The 26,055-nt window shown below is 40.8% G+C and overlaps 1 protein-coding gene across 9 annotated transcripts in view; it reads left to right on the top strand.

Moving 5' to 3' along the window:
* Nucleotides 1–26,055, top strand: part of MAP3K20 (mitogen-activated protein kinase kinase kinase 20) — a 96,094-nt gene that overhangs the window by 12,944 nt on the left and 57,095 nt on the right. For all 9 annotated transcript variants that reach the window (XM_074595176.1, XM_074595175.1, XM_074595173.1 and 6 more), the window contains exons 3-7: nt 19,120–19,207; nt 23,369–23,470; nt 24,258–24,323; nt 25,312–25,340; nt 25,456–25,593. In XM_074595176.1, the coding sequence (XP_074451277.1) occupies nt 19,120–19,207; nt 23,369–23,470; nt 24,258–24,323; nt 25,312–25,340; nt 25,456–25,593 (423 nt within the window). The remainder of the gene's footprint in view (nt 1–19,119; nt 19,208–23,368; nt 23,471–24,257; nt 24,324–25,311; nt 25,341–25,455; nt 25,594–26,055) is intronic.

Raw genomic sequence — 26,055 nt, 5'->3', positions numbered from 1 at the left:
CCAAGTTTTCCATTAGATGAGTAATGACTTCCAGAGTTGCTTCATGTAAATAATGAGTATTTGTAATACGAGTTTTGTGGCTTACTGAGGTTTTTTGACCCAGCTTAATTTGAGATTCTTACTTACACAGGCTTGTGTATACACTCTTAATTCTTTTAAATCAAGCCAATTATGGCTTGATTTGATTTAGACATCAGTTTCAATGAAACTGGCACGTCAGGGCCCAGACTGGTAATCTGTGGTTTAAGAAGTTATTTTGGGTCAGTTGAGACATAGTGACTGTCAGTGTTGTCATCTTAGCTCGCAATAAATGAAAAGCAATTTCACAAGTGCTGGGAATCTTTGTGTAGCCATATTTAAGAAGTTACCCTATCCTTTTTTTTTTATTAGCTAAACCACCAGATTTTGTACTGAAATGATAAAGGATTAAGTGCCCATGTCCTTCTGTTGACTGGTGGGCAGCTTTGAACAGTTACTACATAAACAAACTTGATATACAGGTAAATTAATAAGCTAAGATACACCAGATTTGCTTGCTACTTCCTTTAACTTGACTGTCTTGAATTGTCCTAAACTTTGTCAGCGTGAAGCAAAATTACCTTGTGTGTGCTGCTAGTCAAGAATACACATGCAGTTGCCATAGCTTGGTTGAGGCACAGGAACTTACTGTGTGCCTGATCCCTGGGTTAGGACCATCTCTGTGAGGTTTGGACCCTTTAACCTCAATTATCTTTGATTTTCTTTTCCTCAGAATGTGCAACATCTACAGGTGAACAAGTTCTTATGCTGGTTTCCTACTAATTATAAATAAATGTTGTTTAGAATAGAGAGAAAATCTGTCTCTGGTTATTTAGAAAGCGCTCTTTCTTATCCTTTCTGCTATCCACAATATGCAGCCTGTTAGGATATTATTAAATATTCTTTAGTTTCATGATTAGTTTAATTCCATCATATATTGTCTTAAAAATTATTCTGTCAATCTGTCAATTTCTGTTTGACAGTGGGTTGCTCAGGTTGCCAGTAGACACTTAACTGCAATTAAGGGTATTTTTCCTCATTTTATTTTTTAAATTTTGCTCTAGGTCTGTTTCTCCCTTTTTCATTTTCTTTTTGCATGGGCTCAGTTATTATTTATAATTTGGAGTAGAGGTTGTGTTGCTTATTTCTCCATGCCGGCAACCCTTGACAGCAAATGGCAGTTCTTTTGTTTCCCCTCCCACGACATTCTCTGACCCCAAGCTTCTGTTGAAGTGATCAGCTGCAAAATGGTATTTTTGGATGTCTAAGCTGTCCTGAAGCTTTGCTGGAGAAATCTCAGGGACACGGAAGAGATCCTTTTCTCTCAAGGTAGTGTTTTAGGCTGTTGCAGGCTCAAGCAATTGAGCATTGGTTTAAGTTAGCCTTATCTCTGTATTTCTCTTAACTACATAGTTTTCTTAAAACAAGGTTACTGTACAAAATTGCATGGCAGGTGAGATCTAGTGGTAACTTTAGAGTAGGTGATTAAATGTTTGAGTCTCAAATGCTTTGAGGGACAGCTGGCAACTTAAATGTCTCTGATCTGCATTGCAATCTGTTGGTGTTGCAGTCCCTGGAGACTCTAATTAAATAATTTACACTCACTGCAGGAAGTGGAATGACAAATTATTGTTTCTGATAACACCAAAGCTGCTGTTGAGGTGTGTGGAAGTCTTGTTTGACTCTAGCACAGTTTCTGGTGTGTTGCATCCCCGTCTGCTGGTTCAAATGAAGTCAGGGATCTGTGCTGGAGTTGATGTGATCTGGGTCTGGGACCGTCGGTCTCCTGGAGGCGTTTTTCACAGGTGTATTCCCAGCTAAGCACCAGGACCACAGTCTTTGGTTGGGGACTCCAAACTACCTGCCATGCACATGGTAGCAATGGAATTTTGAACATGTTTTGTCCTGTTAAGAGGGCAGTAAAACACTCGATAGGACTAGACGTGCCCTTCTTTACTTGCCTTTTTTTTTTTGTCCTTAATTTTTGACTGGCTGCACGAGTTGTATAAGGGTCTGGGACACAAAATTTTATTGAAAACAAAATTGAAGAAAAATTATATCTAAAAACATATCTTAACTTTAAGGGGAGCCTCAAAATCAATCTTTTTAATCGTAATGATGCAACTAGGACTGCAAAAGTTATTTCGCATTTACCTATTGCCACTTATTAAGGTGCTGATAGAGAAAGTTTCCTTTTTAAGAGGACAATATAAACAGTGAGGAGGAAACATTCCGACCTGTTTATGTTAGCTGGAGGCTGCAGAGGAGGCCAGAGAACAGCTTCAGCGTTAACTCTTTCTCTCATACTCAATTAATTATGCTAACGCACTGGGGAGGCCAATAAGAGCAAACACGGAGCTGCTCTTCTGATCCAAACTACCTCGTTTGACTTTTTAAATGTGTTTCATCTGTTACAGTTCAGCTGCTGGGGAAGATACCCATATGCAAATACATGTTCCTTTATGAGATTAATGTTCAGTGAATCTGCGTTTGCATAACTTGTATTTAAGAAAGCTGGCCCCGCTGGGAAACTAGGTGACTGGAGTAAAAGTGACCACAGTGACTTCTGTGGCTCCTCGCTCCCCTCTGCAGCTCGGCTGCCCGATGCCAGGAGAGCGGGCCAGCCTCTCGCACACAGCAGGGTCCCTACAGCCGCAACTCCTCAGCAAAGTAGTGCCCGGCCCCTGGATGTCACTGGAAGGGGACAGTGCCACGTGTCTTCTCTTCTGCCTCTGGTTACTCATTTATTTTACTCCAAAGCTGCTGAAAATTGAGGTTCCTTATGGCTAAACGTCGTAAGCAGGGGAGAGAAGAACTCGTGTCATGATACGCACCTGATCAAATAGGTGTGGGTTTTGTGCATCAGGCACATGAGTTTCCAGTAGCTGCATCAAAAATAAGCATGGTTTGTAAAAACCCTTGAGCTGCTGTAGGAGAAGCGAGGAAGCTCTTGATAGGTGCAAGAAGACAACATGTAGTTGCTTTGTGCAAAGTTCATCATTGGAAGGTGGAAAAAGCAAAAGGCAGGCATATGCTGGCTGGGCGGATGTCGGCTTTTCAGTGAAAGCTAAGGCTCTCTATACATTTTTATCTGGCAGAGGCAGAATAGGAGAGGTGAGTAGGTTGTTATTCTGGAAACTTGCTAAAGTAATCTAGTTGCAGCACCCTTGAGTGAGTGACATTTTCCAAGAGGATATCTTTTCCTCTTCCTTGGATGAATTGCAGAGCAGAGAAAACGTAGTGTGTGCCTGTATGCAGCTAGCAGGGGAAAAGCATAGAAATCACTTTTTGTCTAATCGTATAATAACCTTAATTTTAGTAATGTCATATGCATTTGAGACAATCCTATCAACAGCGATGGCTTATAAGTAGTGATCGGTGGGTTTCCTTTTTGGTGAACTCTACTTTTAATCTCTTAAACCAAGGAAAAGGCTTCTTACCTTGACCTCTGTGTTGTGTCTGTGCATTCTGAGGTGCTGCGTGTGATCTGAGTGTGCAGCAACTGATGGATAAAATTCAGAGCTGTTGAATTGCTCTTCCTTTTGGATGTCACCTTGCTAGTACCCCCTGTAAGAGTTTGCAAGGGCCCTAAAGGCAAATACGAGATCCAGAACCCCACTCGTTAGGACCAAGCATTTTGGAGTTCTGCTTTTAACTTTTGCCTTTTCGGTGGTTTATGTATTATTACCAAAGTCATTATTGTAAAGTTGCCTCTCCAAGCCAGTGTCTCATCTATCCTGTGCAGAAGTTGGCAGTAATGTAGTTTCTGGCATCGTGTCCCAAGTGGCTTGCTCTGTTCCCATTGCAAACCGCTTCCCTGTTAGCGCTACAATTCTGGAAGGAGTCCTGCAGTTTTTCCCTGACTGGGAATAAATCTTGGTCCTCCCGGGGTAAACAAGCATACTGTTGTTACTTACTAAGTTTGAAATCTGCAGTATGAAACCTCCTGCCTTTTCATTACTGTGTTTCTGTGCTATACTGTGAGAAGGGAGAGATTCCCTGCCTGTTACAGCTGTTACCAAGATGAACATGGAGTAATAGCACTAACAGGGTGTCTGGCTCGAGAAATTCAGGGCAAGTGACACTTGATTCTGTAACGACACTGGCATCGTCTTTTAGCTCTAGTGACATGGTTGTTGCCTTGAAACTGTGACCTGAGGTCCCTTTTTGGGAAACAAAAAAACCCGCAGACCCATTTCAAAGACCAGGGCAGCTGCTTTGTTTGGCTTTTAAAATCTGTATGTCTGCCTTTTTGCTTGGTCAGTGTTTAGAACCATTAAAAAAGTAAACGTGACATGGGGACTGAGATCCTGCAGCTAGAGCTCCTTTATAATTACATATTCAGCTACAACCGTACAAAGGAAAATGAGAGTCCCTTTTCCTTTATGTACCGTATTTCAGTTTTCCCTTAGGTTTAAATTGGCATTTTGGACTATGTTCGCTGGAGCCACTGAAGAGCTTATCAGAAAAGGAAGGAAACAGAGGGAGGGAAAGAAAGATAGATTTCCAAATGACAACCTTTTGAATAGTCCAAGTTCAATCCCTAAAACAAAAAGTGGAATCTTTTTTTTTTTCTAAATAATGTGCTCTACAGTCTCACCTCTCATCTTGAGAAACATGAAAGAGCAAGTAAAAGAGATGACCCAAATCACAGAGTTCCTTTGAAAGAAGAAATTCAGCTGTTTTGAACACTTACAATCAAAGGAAGTGGTTTCCCTAATTACATGAACTATGTGAAAGCTCTCAGAATAGCTCTTCCACCCCAGGATTCCTTGCACTTTAGAAGTTTGCATAAAAGCTCACATGGAGAATCAGATGCAAAGTGTTTGATTCAAATTTTATTAGGCAGTAGTGAGCATACATTCATACCTCTAGGTTTGACAGCTGGTTGGGTTTGGTCCACAATCCTGGGTTTGATGGATTTCAGTCCTATACTTTAAAATCTTTCTCTCTTCAGGTTCTCCAGTGAGACACCCCTTTCAAGAGAAAAGTGGAAATACAAAAATGGAGAAGGTATAGAGGGGTCTCTTTGTGAGCTTTCAGTTGAGGATTCTTCACCCTGATTAGGCTGTTCATCGTTGTCAAAATCCATCCCTATACACAGCTTTTAAAAAGAATGATGAATTTTACTTCCTCTCATTTTAAAGAAGCTGTATATCTTCAAATATATATTTGGAAGAATTGGGATCAGAATTCTACAACTTCAGTATTACTCTAGCACCACCATCTACTTCAACTCATCAAAATTCTGAATTCAATAGAGAGTTTGAACAGAAAAAAGCAATATTTTCAGAAGGCTGTTACACTTTGTGCTTTCTTTTTGTACATACACAATAATACAGGCATGTTAGTATAAACTAAACAGTGGGGACATAGGAGAAGATGCAGGACACTTCTACAGGCTTAAGATCTCTCTTCCTTAAGGTTTTTTTGGTGGTTTGGGAGTAACGGGGCAATTAAAATGCTCAATTTTCTCCAAATTTTGGCAAAGTGGAGTGTAATTTTATTTTTGATCTGTAGGAGATGTCTTTATTTCTCAAACAGTTTATTAGCGAAAAAATGTAGTTAGATTTTTAGCAAGAGTTATGAGCATTCATCGCTAAATTGTCTGTCACGAAAGTGCTAAAGATAGGTATCTAATCTTTACCTAGCTAAAATTAAAAATTATTCTTCCTTTCCAAACCATCTTTGAAACTAACAACAAGGTGCTTTCCCTGATGATACAATATGGTTGAAATATTAATAAATAGTATTTGCAAGGTTTGCAATGGTATGCGGGACCATCACACTTGCTCTGCACAACAGTAATCTGCAAGTTGTCTATTAGAGCCAACTACAGTAATTATATCCAGATTTGATAAAGACAGAGAAAATTGATGAAATTGGCCTTGATGAGAAGTCGTGAAGTCCTCCGAACTCCAACAATTCAAACTCAAGAAGGAAAAAAGGCAGAAGGGTTATGACTGCCTTCCGGATATACAGGATCAGCCAAACCCTCTTGACAGTAACACTGAGTACTTACAATAAGATACCGCTAGCTCTACTTGAAGGGAAGAAGAAATGTTTCTCTGGGTGGTTTTTTCCTGCCAATACTGCATCTTTCTTACAAGAGGTGGCCTTCTGAAGCTCCGTTTTGTGGGGGTTTTTTTGTTTGTTTGTTTGTTTGTTTGTTTTTTTTTTTCCTGGGCGGAAGGAAGGACTTTCCCTGGAGTAAGGGAGTTGTCTCCTGGAAGTGAACACCCTCAGTAGGCCAGTGGTGGTGCAAGTGCATGGCACAACATCAGCGCACAAGGAGAGGGAGGTGAAATACAGCACTCCGACAGGGTGGAAAAGAGTTCTGGCTGTGCCCTCCAGAGAGATGTGTCTCAGGCAGCGATGCTTTGTGATCAGTACTGCTAGAGGATGAATTTTGTTTGGATGAAGGAGAATGCTTAAAGTCATCCCAACCTTGCTTGACCTCAAGGCGGCATGGAAAATTACATTTGCTCATGTCTGATCCTTGATGGGACTTGACTTCTTCCTGTATGTAAATTAGAATAGTCCTCAGAGTTTTTGCATACCTCTGGCATTGGAAAATGGGAAGCTGTGGTATATGTGATGCCGTTATTCTTCCACAGCGAAGGAGTTGTTGCAGGTTCGAATGTGCTTTGTGCCACCAAAACAGCATGGAGCTCCCGGGCCCTGGATCCAGCTTGTGAGCTCAGTTCATTGCAGTGAACTTCGCCAGTCTAATCCTTGTCGTACTTGGAGCAGAAACACCAGGCGGTTAGTAATCATGCCAGGACTATGGGCGTTGCTAGGATAGGAAGAGAAATGCCAATTCTTTTTTGCTGTGCTCAGATTCAGACTGGAATTATCATTTGCTGCAGCATGTTGCCTTCTCTTCGGCTTTTCAGGTAGAGCCCGTGGGAAAGAGGTTTCATTGCTACGCTGCACGACGTGACCCCGGTCGTGAAATCCTGTGGGCTCATGTAATGCAGCGTTCCCGCTTCCTCTTTGTTGTTTTCATTTGTTGCAGGTCCTCGGGAAGCACCATGCAGGACGATGGAGGAAGTAGCACAAGTCAGTTGTTTTGTAACCACAAAATAGATGATCTCCATTTTCTAACTGGCCTTTTAAACATTCTTAGTCCCCCATTGGGGTATGTGTGCGTATTTATTTCTGATATGTCTGGAATTTTTCTAATAAAACATTGAAAGAGAAAATTCAAATGAAGTCTGAAGGTCCAGATCACTGGTGTAGAAGTAGAAACTCACAAATGGAGAAATGCCAAAGCTGAATGTGGTTGCAAGATGTTCTTTCCCTTTACATGTTTACCCTAAAGTGTACTGTGGTTACATTGTGGAGTATTATTGCAGTACTGTTATTTTTGATTCAACTGTCTTCTATTGACCACTTTTTCCTACATCTGTGTTCTTTTAGAAATTTTGGTCTGTTCATGTGTGTGGGTTAGAGCAGTTCTTAGAAACATTTTGTACACCTTGGAGAATGAGAATTAATGGCACACGTGATGCTGTGATTTTTCCACGTTTCCAACTCTCCTTAGAGGACATGCTCCTGGCTTGCATGTGCACTGTTCCACCAAACCATCACAAAGGAGTTGGAGTAGGTTTTAGGCTTTGTGTTCTCGGTTTGGCATATTGTTCAGTTTTGCTCTTTCTGGTGGGTTGGAACTGCAGAGCTGAGGTTGCAGCACAGACACGGGTAGACGTTACGGTACCTCTGGTCATTCTGTCATAACTTTGGGGAAGGAACTGGCTCGGGATATTGCTGTTGGTTGGAGAAGAGGTAGTTAGAGAAAGTTAGACTTCTGGCTTAATTTGGTATCCTGTGGTGGTACAAAGACTGTGTGAGTTTTCTGCCCCTTGTAATCTGCTGTTCATAAAACTTGAAGCCACTGCCTTCACAGGATACCAGGTCACTCTGTAATTAGTCTCTATCACTCTTCTAGGTAGGTTCTTGTAGATTTCCACTTTCTATAGAGTTCAGGGATATTGGTATTCAGGTTATTGCCTTTTTAAACAAGTTATTTTGAGGCTGACCACTTGCGTTCTTATATAGATATGATGCCAAAATAATTTTTTTTAAAAAAAGGGTTTTTTTTTTCTGAAAACAATTTCTTCGTAAGAAGGATTAGAAATGAAATAATTGTTGTTGACATATCTATGTAAGCAGATAGCTATAAAGAAGTCTAGATAAGATAAGGACTTCTGCGTATGAGAAAGTAGTCAAAGGGAAGTAGGGGAAAAGCAGAAGTTACATGTCAGAAATATATAGTATGGTAATACTAGTAACTGTGGTTTTATGACACTAAAACAAATTTTTAAATATTGCTAGTTTTCCTCTAAGGTTTTTATCTTCGGCATTGTTTTATTTGAAATTTTTTAGTCTTAATGGAAAAAGATTGAGCTACTATAAAGGTAGCCTGAAGAATCCCAAGAAGAAATGAACAGTGGACCTACTTTGCATAAAGGTAAAAGCTTGAAATTTCAGGAGTCTTGTCTAGTTTCATTTTTTGACCATTGCTACTCAGTAGGGGTAGCGTTTGAGCCAAGTTTCTAAGTAAAATACAGTTTTGAATCTTAGGCAAAGAGGAGAAACATTTCTGAAAAGCAGGTAAGGAATTTATGTCCTGAAACTTCATTTTTGCTGGGAATGGAGACTGATCCATAATGGTCTAGGTGGTAGTGTGGACACAGCCAGAGAGCTGCTGTGAAAACTGCTCTTCTGGCTGTTGCTTGATGTCATGGTCCTGGCTGAAGGGCAGTCAGTTGGAGAAGTCAGATTTTGGTGGAGTTGTGAGTCCTGTGTTCCCAGAGACTGTTCTTGCTTATGTTCTTGCCAGTCTCAGCAAGGTGAAAGGGAGATGTGACTGTAACCTGCGGCGGGATGCTTACTGCTTAAGTCATGGTAAAGAGAAAGAAGACTTGGCAAGTCTTCTTTCAAATTCAGGCACAAACTTGAACATAGGAAGTTCCAACATGAGGAGGAACTTCTTTACTTAGAGGGTGGCAGAGCACTGGCACAGGCTGCCCAGAGAGGTGGTGGAGTTTCCATTTCAGGAGACATTCCAAACCCGCCTGGACGCGTTCCTGTGCAACCTGCTCTGGGTGACCCTGCTCTGGCAGGGGGTTGGACTAGATGATCTCCAGAGGTCCCTTCCAACCCCTGCCATTTTGTGATATCACAGAGGCAGCTTGCTGTTCTGGATTCAGGAAGGAAGGTGATCTGTTGCTAATACATGGTAAAACCAAAACTGGAAGCAGATTCACCGTGGAAGCAGAAGATACTTATTTCTGATAGGAAATAAAAAGATTCACTGGAAGCAGAAGTCTTCACCATGATTCATGATGGATTATTTGGACAGTTGCACATAAAATCATGATGTCTGTCATTCAGATAAAGTATTCAGAAAATGCAGAGCAGTCAGAGATTCAGATTAGGGTGAAAACTCATTTTCTTTAAAACCCCAGATTTTGTGAGCTTGTGTTATGGCATAGGTAAATGTAGCATGAAAAATGCTTCTCATCCATGGAGGACTCTCAGATGCTTGAGCAGAAGAACATCTGTAGTTGGCAACCACTTTCTCTCCTTTTTCTTATGCCAACTGGTCACAGCCAGAATTTCTGTGTGGAAAGTTTTGTGTCTTTTTAAAGTAGGTCGTCTCTGGGTAGGGAGTGATTCTTTGCTTTTCTGCAGGGGCAGGTCATTTTTGAGTGACGACCGAGGAGAGCCTTCTACAGAGCTCTGATAGCTCATGTGGGAAGCAAAACCCCACGTGGCTTCCCAGCAGTTGCTGTTAACATATAACAGAGAGGTAACACATCTTGTGATGTGCTGTTTTCGTGAGGGTGGCCTCAGCCTGTCTGGTTGAGGATCATTTATTGGAATTCCAGTGGTTGTTATAATTCCAGAAAAAGGGTTCCCCATCAAGTGCTGTCCCTATCATTAGCTACAGTAGGTCGGGTTTATCTACTCTAAGACAGGCTTCAAGTGAGTCCGTGAAAACATGATAATTTTTTTCCTTGGTTAAATTACAGTTTTTGTGATCAAATTTGAGAAAATACTTTAGTGGAAAGGTCGTGGCTGCTTTAGAGGAGACGATTGGGATCCATGAGTATAGCTGCTGTCTCCGTTGAGTCTGTGCTAATTGTTCAGCAAAAGCCACTGTGAAACAAGATTAGACTTGTTCTTCTAAATTATCGTATCCAGATTCTGTATCTGCAGACCTCAGAAAAATCATTAATTTTCTGCTAATATAAATTATCTGCTCTAGCTGGATATGTATGGACGTGCCCTTTCTCCAGATACCACTTCTTTGACATATTTTCCTCTTCTGTTGCTCCTAAACACTGCAAGAGACTCCTTGAGAGGGGATGGGTTTTGCCCATCCCTTGTCATACCATAACGTCTCTCCAACAAGGCGCTCATGAGACTTAAAGTGACTTTGATCTCAGAAAGAATTTCCTTGGATGTTTTTCCATTTGTTGGGTCTGGAAAGATTCGGGTGTTCCGTATTAGTCACGATACCTGCTCACCTGTGGAGCAAGCAGGGAGTCAGAAAGTTTCACGTTTCGTTATTCCCTTGTATTTTAGAGATGCCATGGGTTTTGTTGCTGTACTCTATAGTCAAAGCAGTTTTGTGTTCAAAATGATTGCGGGTAAATGGGAAAATTTCCCAACACTGAGAAGAGAAATGATGATTGCTGAAAACTGCTCTATGGGAGGTCAGGTATTTCCAACCTGCTGTTTAGTCCACTCATCTATTGTTTCTGTTCAATTGCTGGTATTGCTTTGCAGCTGGAGGCAGCTTCTTACTCGAAATCTGCCTGATTGAAATATTTATAATATTGCAGGATGTTGCTCATTTCTAAACTCTTACACCATTACAAATACATAGTTTATGCATGTTTTGTAGGGTTTGACTAACTGTGAATAACACTAGTGAAATCCAAACTACTCTTCTTGCTCTTGGCAGATCTCCCTTTACCAGGTACCTTAATATTAAATGCTGATACAATCTCAAGCTGCATGCTGCAAAATGTAACGCTGCTGTGGGATATGTGTGGATGTTTTGGATTTCTAGTTGAAATCTGTGTGAAAATGGGTTATTTGTCCATGATCTTTGTGCTTTTTTCTTTTTTTTCCTTTTCTTTCTTTTTTTTTTTTTTTGGTAAATGTCAGTGTAATTGTAACTCAAAATGTAATTTTCAAGCTTGTTAAACCTTCTGTAAGGATTTTGTGCAGAAAGTGCCCTTGCTTAGTTTTATCCTAAATGCTGCAGCTTCTGCTAACAGCCTCTTCTCTCATTGATAGCAAGTTTTTCATCCCCCATCATGAGGAAGACCAACACCACGATCCTGCAATTGCTGGGTTACTGGTGGGTGTGCTCCGTGTGGTTATCGTGCTGGGCTGATGTATGTGGCAGGACTGACCCAGGTATCTTGGTCTAATTCCCTCTTTCTGCGTAAGGCAGGAGGTCCCGCTGCCACATCACAAGGATGGATCTCCCCGTGATTTTTGGAGGGACCAGCCTGCTTTCCATGAGCTGAGCAAGCCTTTGGAGTGTTTTGACAGGCATGTTCTGAATTCACTGGGTAGTACCCCTAGTCCCATAGCCTTCAAATTATCCTGAAAACTGCCAAGTTATGTGCAAAGGCTGCTGCAAAAAGTTAATAGATTATAAAACTCAGTTTTCCTTTCAAATGGCCAATATCCAATATATTTTACTACTAACAGGTCCTACGGTGTTACTTACCTCCAAAAATGCTCATACACGTTTGGTGATGGTGCAAATGAAATATTTTAAAGTAAATTACATACGATGGGGTGAACCTGTAACAGCACATAATAAATTTATGTCCGTATTCCTTCAGCACAGTATGTTGTGACAGTAACAGAACCGAGGTATCTTGGTAATGTGCTTTTTTTTTTTCCTTTCTTTCTTCAAGATTGCAACATAAAAGCCAATACAAAGTATTTAAAGTGTGTGTTTCTACCACGGTATTTCCACAAATGAGAAATGTGTGGTGATATAAAACAATGGATTTAAAAAAAATGGTAAGCTGGTTCTATAGCAATGGGAATTTATTAATTTCCTTTATATTTCCACTTTTAATCTCTGGGACTTATAACAGTGTAGGACATAATTTTGGAGGCAAATTTGATACTTTGAAACATTTGCTCAATCAAAATGTTTTTAAATACATGTAATGTACCTCATTGTGGATGTACTCACGAGAATTTAATGCTGTTGTTTACAGAAGTGCTGGTGGCATCAATCTGAGAATGTAATTTAACCCTTCTTGTCTGTGTGGTTTGTGAAATTGTATCCCTACGGCATCGAATACATGGCTGTCTTCTAAGACATAACAAATGCTGACAGAGTTAACTTGTTAATGGGCTACAGAAAATAGCTTTAATTCACATAAGTGATCGTCTAAATGAATACTAAAAAAGAACCCCAAAGTCACACAGCTTTAAGTGATATGCAGCCATAGTTTTAAGAACTGTGACTGCCTTTTGAAAGGGTTGGTAACGTATTTGTGTTGGAAGGGTGCCCACAGCACTCATCAAAGCATGTGGTAACTCTGCTTATTTGCAGTTAAAAAAATCTTGCTGAGGATTCTTTGGCTTTGCCATGTTCATGTGGTTTTCCTCTTGCTTTGTTATTATCAAAGACGGTTTAGTAGGTTTAACAAACATGCTCCGAACTGGGTAATCGGTGTGCTTTGCTTATTAATAGCTTTCTCCTTGGGGACCCCAAAGCAGAAAACCTTCATATATATTTTTTTTTTCTTACAAAAATTTACGAGAACAGACAAAACAGTAGGCAAAGTCCTAAGTTTTTATTTTGTATCTGCTTGATTTTCTTTTTAATGTCAAAAACTGTAATAATTGCATAGCATCCCTGCTGTAGATTTTTTCCTACTAGTTTTATATTTCTAAAGTTCTTTATGTATCCCTTTATTTTTTGCATATTGAGAAGAACATTTGTGAGCAATAATAGAACATCAGTTGTCTAAGACTATGGCATGATGATAATCCAGAAAGAGCTAAATTACATAAACCATTTCTATATCCCGCTCATTAAGAATTGCATTCAGCTTAACTTTGAAAGGACAGAAACAATGAAGTAGTAAAAATTTTTTGCTGTGAGTAATTTCTGGCTTTTATCAAAACCTTAATGTGATTTTAAAAGAACGGTCATGAGGCTGTATAATATTTATGTTAAACCATGTAAAACATATGAATATCTTTTGAAAAAGTATGCAGGTTTTTTTTGGTTTAATGATTTGTCAGTGTTACGTTAAAAAAAATCGTAAGCCACTAGGACTCTAAGGTGCGTGTTTTGACTAGTGTTTTGTAGCTGAACTGTAACTTTAGATGCTCATTGTTTTAGTATTGCATCTGTAAAATAATGTGGGCTCATTTACATAGAGAAACTAGTGTATTATAGGAGACAACAGCCCTTATTAGAGGTTGGTGAATTCACAGGAGAGCATTCCTGAGACACCAGCAATGGACACAGACTGAATGTATTTTTGAGCAGGAATCTGGAAATAAAGGTTTGGGATTGATTCTGTGTTAGCATTCTATAGCTTTTTTTCTATGTGGTTGTCAGTAAATAGAACAATTTTAATAAAATATCAGCTGGCCTCTTCCAGCTGCCCTTTTATTAGACTGTAAAACCCCCTGAGAGTAGCTAAGTTGCAACTCTCCCAAGAACATGACAAAGGTCAAAGCCTTTAAGATGCTACAAGACTTAGGAAAAAATACCTTTTCAAAGCTGCCTTAAGTGTGTCTAAATACCTCCTTAATAAACACGGCAAACATTTATTTGGAAAAATAAATAACCAAACTATTGCACAAGGTAATAATAAGTATTAGAAGGCAGTTGAGGGAGTTGTATTAATCAGATTCCTTAAGTAGCTAACTGTGTCTAACCCTGTAGTTTTGCATGGAGCGAAGGTGCCTCTTGCTGTGCCATTAACTGCTTTATTGGCAGGAGAGTTGGTGGCTGCTGGCTGACCTGATGGTCTCGCAAGGGGCTGCAGCTATTGCCCGTGTTAATCGTAAACCAGCCTGCTCAGACCAGGGTGGGAGGACGGCTGTACTTTGTCCTCTCTGACCAGTGCTCCAAAGGGATCTGGAAGAAATGGGGATTAAGTTGCTGTGGGCCCAGTTTGCCCGGATCCAAGCAAAAAAGTCTTTTTGATACCGAAAAAACTCTGTGGATGGATGTTTTGCAGATCCAGCTGTGCTGCTGGAATAGGCTGCTAGACCAAACCCTTGATCCCTTCTCTTGACTACGAGTGTGAGCGTAACAATTTTCTAACGTATTTCCAAGGAGGACCAGAGTGACTAAAATACGCTGAGTTGCTTGGTCTTTGCTAACTTTAGCTGCCTTGGGATAGGGAGCTCTAAGAGGAGCAGCTGCGGCTGGTGTGAGTAGCTGGCAGGCAAGAACACAGCTGTACGCAAAGTGCCTCCGTCCACATCCTCGCTGCCTTTGCGGCTGCAATTAAAGACCTGATGATAGGGCCTTGTCTGCGTTCCCGAGTCATGCCAGCTCAGCATCAGGTGGCCGTTGCCCACATCTGCAATTGGCGCTGACCTTGAAGATCTCGTCCAAGCGTTTTGGGACTTGTCTCATCCCAGGGAGCTCAGGCTTGTGCTGCCTGTAACGAGACCATGCCGCCTTCGTCCCCTCATCTGCTGCTGGCCACACTCAAAATCTTACCTGTTTCTGTTCAGCAGTTGCTAGATGCTAGACCTAGAGGAGGACCTTGTTCTTACCTGCTGAAAATACTGAGGATGTGAGTATTCGTGTACAGTTGTTTGTAAGAGGAGGTTCAGAGCAGAACTAGCGGGCCTGGAGACAACTGGGGGGTGATCTCAGTCATAGCTGACATAATCGACATTTTCACGTATGTCAATAAGCAGAGATTAAACAGGCATAAAAATAAATTAGTCCTTAAGCATTGTGATCTAGACCCCGGTTCATAAGACACAATTAGTTTGTACACTGAGGGATTACCTGAGTTCCTGAGTCTTACAGTATAATTGTCTTAAGAATCTGGTTTGGTTTACAGTAACACTACAGGAGCCAGTGAGAATTAAAGTGTTTTTAGTGTAATTTGCTCTGACCTTGGATTTCACGATAGTGGTTGAATTACGTAAACAGTGGATTAGGTTTGTTTAGACTTCCGAATCCCTCTGCCTTCACGAAATGGCATCTAGTCTGTAATTCCCTTCAGCAGGACTCAAGAGAGGGACGTAATTTCACCCATACCTGCGGTGTAAGTACAGGGTGAATGGTTTTAGCATGGTTTGATGATCAGTACCGGGCTGTGACTAAGCTTATCATGGGACTAAGTGTAATATTCGACTCCACTGCAGTCACCTTGTGTGTCTGACACTGTGTTGTATCCAAGGCATTTGTATTTACATGTTTGGGTAGTGCCTTTCCTTCAGCAGAGCTCCTTCTAGTTCTGCTTCGATCCAACATTTAAAACAAAACAAATCTGTCTTTCACCCCAAAAAAGTAATACAATGAAATAACTGAAGACTTGGTACTTATAATCACCATGGCTTTAGGAAGGAAATTGATGTTCAGTTACGCTGGGTAAGATAGATCGCAGCTTTACCGAGGGAAGCGAGTGTGTGTTGTCCAAGCCAGTGGGTCTGGCTGCTTCAGTGGCTATTAGGCAGACAGATGCATGGCAGGATTTTCTTCCGAGCATTTAGGAACTTTGGATTTAAGTATGAGTTTGATGCTTAAAGGTGATTCTAAATATTCTTGTAAGTGCCTAAGAGACCTTTGAAATACCGATCTTTAACCACCGCTTTCTAATTTGCTATCTGAAAGTCAGTCTTTCATTGAAATATGGCACCTTCTTGTCAAAAAAAAAGTACAAAAGCTTCAAAGATGTGGATTGACTTGCATCTGGTTCTCACTGTAAGGAATAAGTGTCTTTAAATTGGCTAATAGAGTTCACAGCTGATCTACAGCAACTGAAAAGAGCAAAACATGAAAGGAATAGTCTCAATCACTAGTGCCAACAACAGCAGAGTGATTAATAGTGTTTAGAAAGGATTTGTTTCAGAATAATGGTCCTTAGAAAGCATTTGCAATTCCCTCCTCCCCTCCCCCAGTTCTTAATTTGGGATATCTGTGGGCAATTAGTAGGTGCCTTTCCCTGTTCTTGGATGGAAGCTTGCTTTGGTGTCTGTTAAATCCCAGTTTAGAGTATGAACATCAATGTGAAGATGATGGTATTACCCACGGTCGGCACAGCGTATCTTCATATTTCTGGAAGATGACCTTACTGTGTAATATACTGTAAATAAGAGAATATTAGAAAATAATTACTTTTGAATCTCCAAATAATAAAAGCACTGTGCGTCAGTATGCCTGTGGCAGCAAAGGACTCGTCCTTTTAGCCTGGTGATCCTGTCTTGCTTGTCGTCTGTGTCATGTAGCATTGGGCAATTGCAACGTGCTCTAGGTGAACCTGCTTTGGCAGGGTGTTGGACCAGATGATCTCCAGAGGTCCCTTCCAACCCCTACCATTCTGTGATTCTGTGGTAGGCCTGGGTTTTGCTGGTGGTGTGGCTGCAGTGCAGCCCCTCCTGTTGTCCAGAGACTCTGGTAGGCTTTTGACGGATCCAGCAGCATCTTGTGTGAGACAGAGGACAGTCACTGGGTTTTGCGCGTTGCTGCAATGGAATAGGGAGCTGTGGCCCTTGGATGTGTTCATTGTGTGGCAATTTGATGATTCTCTAAAAAGATTCGTCTATAGTACAGCTTCTGTAGCCAGGACTTAAATACATTATGCCATGGGAAAGTTAAATGCAAGACCAGTCAATTTAATTCTAATGACCAGTTGAGGTACATGTATTGTAAACACCAGCAGGTGGTGTGCACAGTGATTTGAAGACGTGGATTTTTAAGTACTGTACAAGAAGGTAATTTTATTCCACTCCTCTTGACCAAGGTGTTCAGGAAAAGATGGTCTAGATAGTTTATCTAATGTTACTTGTGGTTTGATATTCCCGTCTCATTTCTAACAGTATTCGGGTAGGCAGTCAAGGGGTATTAGTTCTCCTGGTTATCCAGCAGTAATGCTGATAGGAATTAGAGGACATTCCCCAATTTAACATTTCCTAAAGAAGATAAAATCATTAGTAGAAAAGTTTTTTGAAGTATAGGGGTCTTGCGTTTGCCACCCCATGGAGATGGAGTTTTGAATGACCAGGCTGTCACCTGCATCCTCCAGGCTACTGAAGGAGGTTGGAGGTGCAGGTTGTGAAATGGGCAGCACTGCTGCTGCTGGAGTCTCCTGTCCTGGGAGGCCCGTGGGGCTGCAGCTGGACGGCAGAGCTCCTTCTGCCAACAGATCCCTTGCTGATCTGACAGATCCCTTCTTGGATCTGTTGACTGGCTGGAGGAGAGTTGCTGATTACCTGCAGGTGAGTCTTCCCACATTTGCTCAGGCAGCTGCCAATTAAATTATTTTGTGGACTTGTAGATGAGTCAGTCTGCAGTACAATTTGCTGAAAACAGCGTACATTTAAAAAATTACTTTTCTGGTATTGCGAAAAAAGATGACTCATTTTGCGGTAACATTGGCCCTTGCTGAGCAGGCTAAGCAGCATGAAGAACTAGTGCAACCCAAGTTAAGTTCAAAGCTATAGTTAAAGATTTAATTGAATACGTGTAAATGTCGGTGCCTTAGCTAAAGATAAAGGTCTTAATTCAAAACTGTTTTGAAGTTACTCAGAAAAGGCTTTGAACAGCAACAGCAAAAGACTGAGCCATCTGACACCTTTGTCTGTAATCATGCAGTTATGCACATGTATCATGGTACAAGCTATAAAACGTAGGCCAAAAAAAATACTGTTTTGCTATGCCTATACATTTATTACAGTAACACTAGCTGGTGTACCATGGTTTTCTGCATCAAAGCTGCTATATATAGTCTTCCTGTTTTCAGTGAATCTTGTAGATTCACTACAAGGCTGCAAAATAATTTAATTGTCAGCTATCTAAGCAAATGTGGAAGACTCATGAAGGTAAACAGCAGCACTCCTCCAGCCAGACAGTGGATCTGAGAAGGGATCTGTCAGATCAGATACTTTTGATAAATTCGGAGGAATTAATTGTGATTTTGTTCCTTTCAGACGCTCTTGACTGGTATAGAGTTAACATAATCTCAGAGCCTTAGGTAATGCATTGCGTAGAGAAAAATACATGATAGTATGTATCTGTATTTGCATAATACACATACTTGTGTAAAAACTTCTGTCTAAAGTCTCTTGAGTATTTATTTTAATATACTACAGAGGCCAAACTGTTGAGAGACCTTAAAAGAGATGTCTGGCCTTCTCTTCTCTGAAAAACCACAAGGACTGTATGTCTTAATTTCTGTGGATACGTTCTTATTCTCTTGCAGTCTCTTTCTCAAACCTAGAAGTATTGTTCAAGTGGAATCTGAAGGTTTTGTTATATTTATCCAGAATTTCCAAACATCTGCAGCCTGCTCTGAGAAGCAGGTTCAATTGCGCTGCTGGCTGTCTGGCAATCTCAAGTGTGCTTGCTGTGCATATTCAATCAGACCGTACCGCGCATGCCTGGAAACTCCATGTTTCCAGTAAACATTGGATGGAGCTGTGTGTTCATGGTATGCTCTAACAGCCTGAAGCACTGGACTTGCTGAACCCATAGTACTTTGTGCATAAACACAAATTCTGGATAGGACTGCCGCAGCTCTGCCAAAAATCCCAGATCTTTCTTTGAACAAAGTTTTCCAAGGCTTTCAGTTTTTCCAAGGGCTTAGCTTCTACATCTGTGCCTTGGCCATGAAAGAATAGTCTGAAAATTTTTATTTATTCCCCCCCCCACCCCCCCACCATACTAAGCATTCATCTGCCAAACTGCCTCATGAGGTTTTCAAATGCCAAGCATTTTTGGACAGTCTGTCCTAGATACCTGTGTGTTTATATATATGTATGTGTATGCCCGCTTGGATATAAAATAAACTATTACAATAAATGCCCTACTTTTAATTGTTGAACTTTTTTGTTTGTTTTCAACAGGCAGAAATACTCAGCATGCTCAGTCACAAAAACATCATTCAGTTCTACGGAGCTGTCATTGAACCTCCAAATTATGGCATAGTTACAGGTAAGGATTTTTGTCTGATCTCTGTCTTGATTCTGTAAAACTCCAATGTTACAAGGTATTAGCTTTACCCAATTTCAGTGTTTTTCTAATTGTTCTGGTTGCCTGTGAACGTTAGAGTGCTTGGCACTGCCTGCCTCAACGTAAGTGGGAGTGCTGGAGGTAGGAACATGGTTGGGAGCAGGGCTGGGAGCAGCACAGGGGCAGTTGGAGCCTGGGGCGTTCTTAATGCACAAACTCAGCACTCCTTTAAATAGAAACTTTCATCCTGTTCTGTGAATTGCTTATCCATTTTAACTGATGTGTGGGAGAAGCAGAGGTTTTCATGATACGAAGTTCTGGCAAGTTCTGTGAAAAGGGAAGGCTGAGAGTCTGCACAGTGAATTGTGCCTGTATTGAAAACAGGAGAATCTGCATTGGGAAATTCACAGCCATGGGAAGCGCTTGAAAAATAGTCAAGGGTTTGTTAGACACCATAAGACAAATCCCTTTATTCAATGGAACCTAGGCTTCATTCATTCTGGCATTCCTAGAATTATGCAGAGGTTGGGTTTTGTGGTTTTGAGGGTTTTTTTGATCACCACTTTAACTTTCCATCCCTTATCTTGGGAGTTGGTCCAGATAGAAAATTACATTACAGATAATGTAATTTCTCCCATTCCTGTATGGGAGAAACTAGGGAGGATAGTAGTAGCAAGCAAATCTACAATGTGCTGAAACAACGTTTGGACAGGTAAAAACCATGAAAGCATGGATTAGGAGGCATGTTTTGGCATATCTGTAACACTTCAGAGAGTTTGATGTGAAGAGTAGTCTTTGCATGTGGCACAGTCTAATACCAGTTTGAAACACAGCCATTCAGGTTTTTCTTGGTTCTCAGACGGTGGACAAAACCTGGAAAATTCAGTTGTTTCTACCTGTCTCCTAGACATCCGATTATCACAGTAGATGGCAGTGTAATCTGGTGGGAGCACGTTTGAGATACAGCAGTGTTCAGAGCAGGGGGAGCTTTACTTAGAGGAATATCAGCCTACTGTAAGTCGCGGCATTGCAACCAGTGCTCCAGAGGTGCATGGGGGTGACCACAGTCTGCATGGCTCAGAGGATACACCGATGATAGCATAGAGACAGGAACTTGAATACCTTCTTGAAGCAACAAAAATAATAGAAAGCTAATCAATCAAGTAATGTAATTTTACGATAATTTAAAGCATAAGTGTAATAAGCATAAACCAGCAAGCAGAGTAACAAAGGAGATGTGTAATCAACAACTCGGGATGATATCTGGATCAGCAAGTCCGCAGTTTGATCTCACAAAAGGTCAGCGTTTGGAGGACATTTGACCTGCTTGCCAGTCACAGGACAAAGTAGTTCCTTATGTCATTGGGAATGGGGACTCTTGAACCATCTGTGAGAAAGAGACTATGCTGCGCAGTCCAACCACTTTGTTACTCGGGGAGCTCCGATTCCACCCTGGCTAAAGAAAAAAGCTTTTTTAAATAAACTGCATTGGTTCTCCCTGCAGCTTCCAAGGAGACCGGAGTCCTGTGGGTTGGAGGGGAAGCAAGGCTCCATTTCCCCACACATTTTCAAATGAGAGAATGGCTAGTGAGAAAAGAAATGTTAATTGCACTTGAAATATCTTTTAGAGGGATTTTCACTCTGATCTTCTGGATGGCCTTCAGTGTTGCAGACTTAATCCTGTGTTTAGTCAGAGATCCATTTCTTATGAGGGAAAATCCCAAACAAGACGAAATCCTGAGAAACTGATGTTTCTTCAGAGTGATGGAGATGAGGGCATTCAGCCAAGCATTGGCACATACTGAGCATTAGCTGCACGTAACGTCTCGTGTGGGATTGTCAGAGTTCTCTGAGAAAGGCTACATCTACAGTCAAGACACGTTTCCCTGCTGGGATGTATGTCAGCGTTACAACTGATCATCCTGCCCGGTGAGCTGCTGACATGGATCACATCATTCTAGATGTCACTGGCCTTCTCTGTCAACAGTGGTCTCAATGCCTAGCTTGCAGATCTGGTTTTTGACCACAGCTGCTTCTTCCCAAAAGGTTATCGGAGCTTGTGCCCCTCGTCCGCACAGAAACGTACGGTGTATCCCACAGCCCATCACAGGGTGGGTCCAGTCAGGCATTCAGACCTTTTCTTTCTAAACCAAATACCTCTTCTCCATTATTGACAGAAAATGATCCTCACAATATGATTTCCAGATCCATAAGCTCCTAGTAAAAACCTGTGGCACAATACATTTATAGAAGAAATACTAAAGGATCGAGCTTTGTTATTGAAGCTTGCTTCCCTCCATTCACACAGTGGCAAAGGGCTCGGGGAGCTGAGTTGTCCCTGACCCTGGTGGATCAAATTATGCATTGTAAAGGCATGCAAAGCATGCAGCCAACCTATTCCTGAAGAATCCATTTATAAGACAGCTGATGACATCATGGGTAAAAAAAGCGTATGTTTTAATTGAGGAAATGTGCAGGTCAGCAGCTTACTCCTCTTTCGGTGACATCAGAAGCAATGCTTCTGTCTCCTGCAGAGGCTTCTTTCAGCGGGAGGTCCTGCAGGAATGATCCAGAACTAATTTGCCACTTGAGTGTTTACTTTCAGTGGACTTCTGTTTTCTCCCTCTTTCATTTAGAGCTGGAATCTTTTCATATGGCCTGCCATGTTCTAGGTTGCAGATTCAGTCTTGTCAGTGAGTTTCCTTCCTCACGTGGTGATCTCCCAGTGGCTTTGATTTCCTTGATGAAGAACAATGTTTATTTTTTATACGTTTAGCCTATCATGTATCATTCATTGATTAGTATTATTATTAACAACAGTTCAGATATATCTGATGTAGTCTTAGCAATGATTTTGTGGCTGCTTTGAAATGACTGAAATTAAGCATTTCAGTTGTATACCAGCTGGTTTGCCACCTTAGGTATGAAGATTTTGGGAATCTTGTAAGTAGGTATTAAATTCTGCCCGAGAAGCACACTGAATGGCCTTGGGAGAGAGGGAGGGAAGGCTTGAAGTTGCTTCTTGCGTCTCCCTGGTCTTTGTGCTACTTGGGCTACACGGGGTGGCACGTGCCCACTCTGTCTTGGCAGCCAGGTGGAAGAAGATGTATCAGCTGCTTCAACTCGCGAACCTCCTGTTATGTTTTTGGTGAAACATGAATGAATACTAAATAAGTATACAGCTTATTTAATAAATACTAAGCAGAGGAGCTACAGCCTTTAGACTGTTGAACGTGACCTGCAGCACATGGAAATCTGGCCTGCTTGTCTCAGGGCTAGACCTCTAGATTCATCCTTCCATTTTTTTTCATGAACAAATGATTTGATCTGCTATTCTGTTCCTCCATGGGGAAATAGGAAAATAAAATTTCAATTTACCTTTCTATTGCAAACACTTTCTTCCTAACAGAACATTGTATATTTAACATCTGGGTTTACTTTAAAAAAAATAATAAAAATTTAAAAATATATCCTTTGTTATGGCGCATCTTTTATAAGCAGTTCTGCTCACCAGTGTGTCTTTGGAAACGATACCACCAAACTCATCCATTAATTGCTTTTCTGATCAGGAGCGGCAATTTCACTGTTTAAATATGTAAGAATTTCAAGTTATATAAAAGTGGCGCTGCGGAGGTTTCAGTTGTCTCCAGTTTCACACCTAAATGTGTGTAGGTGTAACTAGCTTGTTATTCCAGCTCTCAGTCCTGCGAGCTCTGACGGTCGGACTGGATTCCATCTGCCACACTTGCAAACACCAATGGGCCAAAAAAGCTCTTGTTTGTACCCATATGGATTTCTGTAGGTGTAGTTGAGAGAAGTTATGAAAAAGGTCTGTTGATCCTGAAGAAGGCGCATCCAAAACCTTTTCTTCTGGAATTTGAACTGCTTTGCCTGAGCTTTCTTGATGCTGAACCTTTGTAATGTCTTCTCATTTTAATTCCTGCTGTTATGTACGATTTTACTTACTGATTGAACTGCCATTCTACTACTACACTAGTAATAATGTTAGCTGCTGAACCCAAATGCTTTGTCATTAAGGTAGAGGTTGACTGCTTTCTGGAACTGGCAAAGTTTCCATGAGACCTTTCAGTTTAGATGCAATGTTCAAAAATGTCATGTGAGTTTGTTGTTGTTTTTTAACAGAGTATGCTTCTGCTGGCTCACTGTTTGATTACATTAATAGTAACAAAAGCGAAGAGATGGATATGGATCATATCATGACCTGGGCAACTGACATAGCTAAAGGTAAGCAAGACGAGCGGTGTGTTACTATCTTACACAGCCAGCAACGTGTACAGCTGGAGATGCTTTCCCTATGAAGTCAGGAAAGCCTTCCTATATTTCCTTATTCAAGTTGTGAAAAAAAAACAACAACAACAAAACCCAACCCCAAACAAAAAAAGAAACCAAACAAAACTCCCCCAAACAAAAAAAACTCAAACCCCATTCACTGTGGTTTTTAATATGTTCCTTGCTTGTTGTGAATCCAAAATAATTTCTGGAGTGAAAATGGCTTCTGTGAGCCAGTTCTACTTCGGGTTTGCCCCTAAGTCCCAAGAAGATAATTTTGCTGATGTAGAGTAGTTATGAGGTAAAGCACATAATTTGAATTGGGACATTTAAGGAAGCTAAGGACTTATTCTCAGCAAACATACTGAAATTCTTCATATAATAATTCACAACAAGCTGTTTTGTCCTTTGTGTTCTCTGTGAACACAAAAGAATTAGTGTAAACTAAAGAACGAACAGTGAATTCATGTCTTAGCTTCCCTGTGTAGACAATACCTTAGAGAAAATAACCAAATACAACATAAAAGCATTAACATACCCATATAGATGCTCTGAGAGATTTATGAGTTTTGCTTAGTGTTTTTTACTCAAAATAGATTATGGGAAGCTTTACTTCTGCAGCGTATCAATATGGCATACAGATATGCCAACTCATAATGAGGACAATTAATGGGTACCAGAAAACATGACTGCTGATAGGTGATCAGTCTGCCTAACTGGATTGTTCCCTTGTTTTGTGTAGGAATGCACTACTTACACATGGAAGCTCCAGTCAAAGTAATCCACAGGGATCTGAAGTCCAGGAATGGTAAAGTAGCAAAACACTGAAGCGCACTTCATTTACTGTTACCTGTTAATGTAGCGTTTAAATCCGTACTTGAGCTTTGTAAACGTGCAGAACTAACGCACGCCTTGTTTGTCATGAGGCTGCACTAGGAGTTGTTGAAGCACAGAAAAGCCTGTTCCCTCCTCCGCATCCCGAGCCCGTCTGAGCTTTGTTACGGTCCCTGGCATCATTTAGAGCACTGTGGAGGGCTCTTTCAAGTTGTGTCTTGCTGACCATGATTGTACCCATCTTATCATCTGTCAGACATTGCCTGGAAGCTCCTTGCTTCCTTTTTCTATTGGGAAAGGTTGAGTATCAGGAAAGGCTGGCAGACACCAGACGCAATAGACTGGATAAGGCCTATTATTTCTTATCTGAAAATCTTGTCTTTACTGTGGCCTGTTTTGAGGTTTGACAGATATTCATGCTTTTGAGTAATGTGTGCTCAGTGTCGAGCTGCTCTGGTTAGTCTGTATTTGGCAGTTGACAACCATTTACGAAATTAGCTGAACATTGCCTTTTAAATGAAACTTTCACTACTAATAGTGGGATAGGAGGGACAGAGATTTTAAAAACGCACGTAGGGAGATAATAGTCAAGAAAAATATAGATCTCACCTCAGTTTTAAGTTTTCTCCTTTTTTTTAATGAATCTTTCAGAGCACTTCTTGTTAAGCCTAACTACATTGGGGAGAATGGAGTTTATCTGTATTTTAGCTATAGTTGTGTTGCTGTCTTTGAACTCGGTAAGGCCTGAAAGGGTTTGCATTTGTTCAGAGGCTTGCAGGTATTCAACAGATGTTCTCTAAAGCTTCACAAAGAAACCAGGACAATCGTGGGTGTATGCATGTTCAGGTGCTGCCTCACTGTATGATCATTTTTCTTGATAAAATGCAAAGTCTTTTGCTGTGAAAATGTATTGTGCTTATTTTTAATAGCATTCTTGTAACCTGTTGCTTTTTCATTTTCAGTTGTTATAGCCGCTGATGGTGTCTTAAAGGTATGAACACTTTAATTATTTGTAGAGAGCTGCCGCTGCTTGACTTGATGTTTTGATGCCTAATGAATAAGGTTGATACTCTAATATCTGTTTATTTTTTATTTATTTTTGCCAGATCTGTGATTTTGGTGCCTCAAGGTTTCACTCCCATACAACACACATGTCATTAGTGGGCACTTTTCCATGGATGGCCCCAGAAGTTATCCAAAGTCTCCCAGTGTCTGAAACATGTGACACATACTCGTATGGAGTGGTGAGTGCTTCTCATTTCCCTACGTGTAGTAGCAGATCTCTAGTGTGACAGAACTCATGTGATACAGGAACAGCAATTCTAAATAAGGACGACAAAAAGCATCACACTTTTTTTTTCTGACTGACCCATAATTTATGATTACATGCTTGAAAATGATAGGAAGAACAGTGTCTTGCATGTTTAGTAAGATCCTTATCTGATTAGATTAGCAGTGTGCCAGCGTGGGAAGCGCGTGCTTTACCACAAGTATTCGGTGTATGTCTGAAGGCTTGCAAGAGCCACCGAACAATCTGCATCATGAATCTCTGCTTGTGTTTTTTAGTGGAATGGAAGAGAAAAAGGTTGTGTTGCAATAGGTGTGTAACAGGATGAACTCATTAGGATTCCACTTTCCATAAAATGGAGTGTCACTGATTTTATATTAAAAAGTAAGCCACTTCTCCATGCTTAATTGTTTGAAAG

The sequence above is a fragment of the Larus michahellis genome, chromosome 7 (genome assembly GCF_964199755.1).
Source record: "Larus michahellis chromosome 7, bLarMic1.1, whole genome shotgun sequence".
NCBI lineage: Eukaryota > Metazoa > Chordata > Aves > Charadriiformes > Laridae > Larus > Larus michahellis.
The sequence above is the reverse complement of the archived record's forward strand: the minus strand, read 5'-3'. Positions and strand labels throughout refer to the sequence as shown.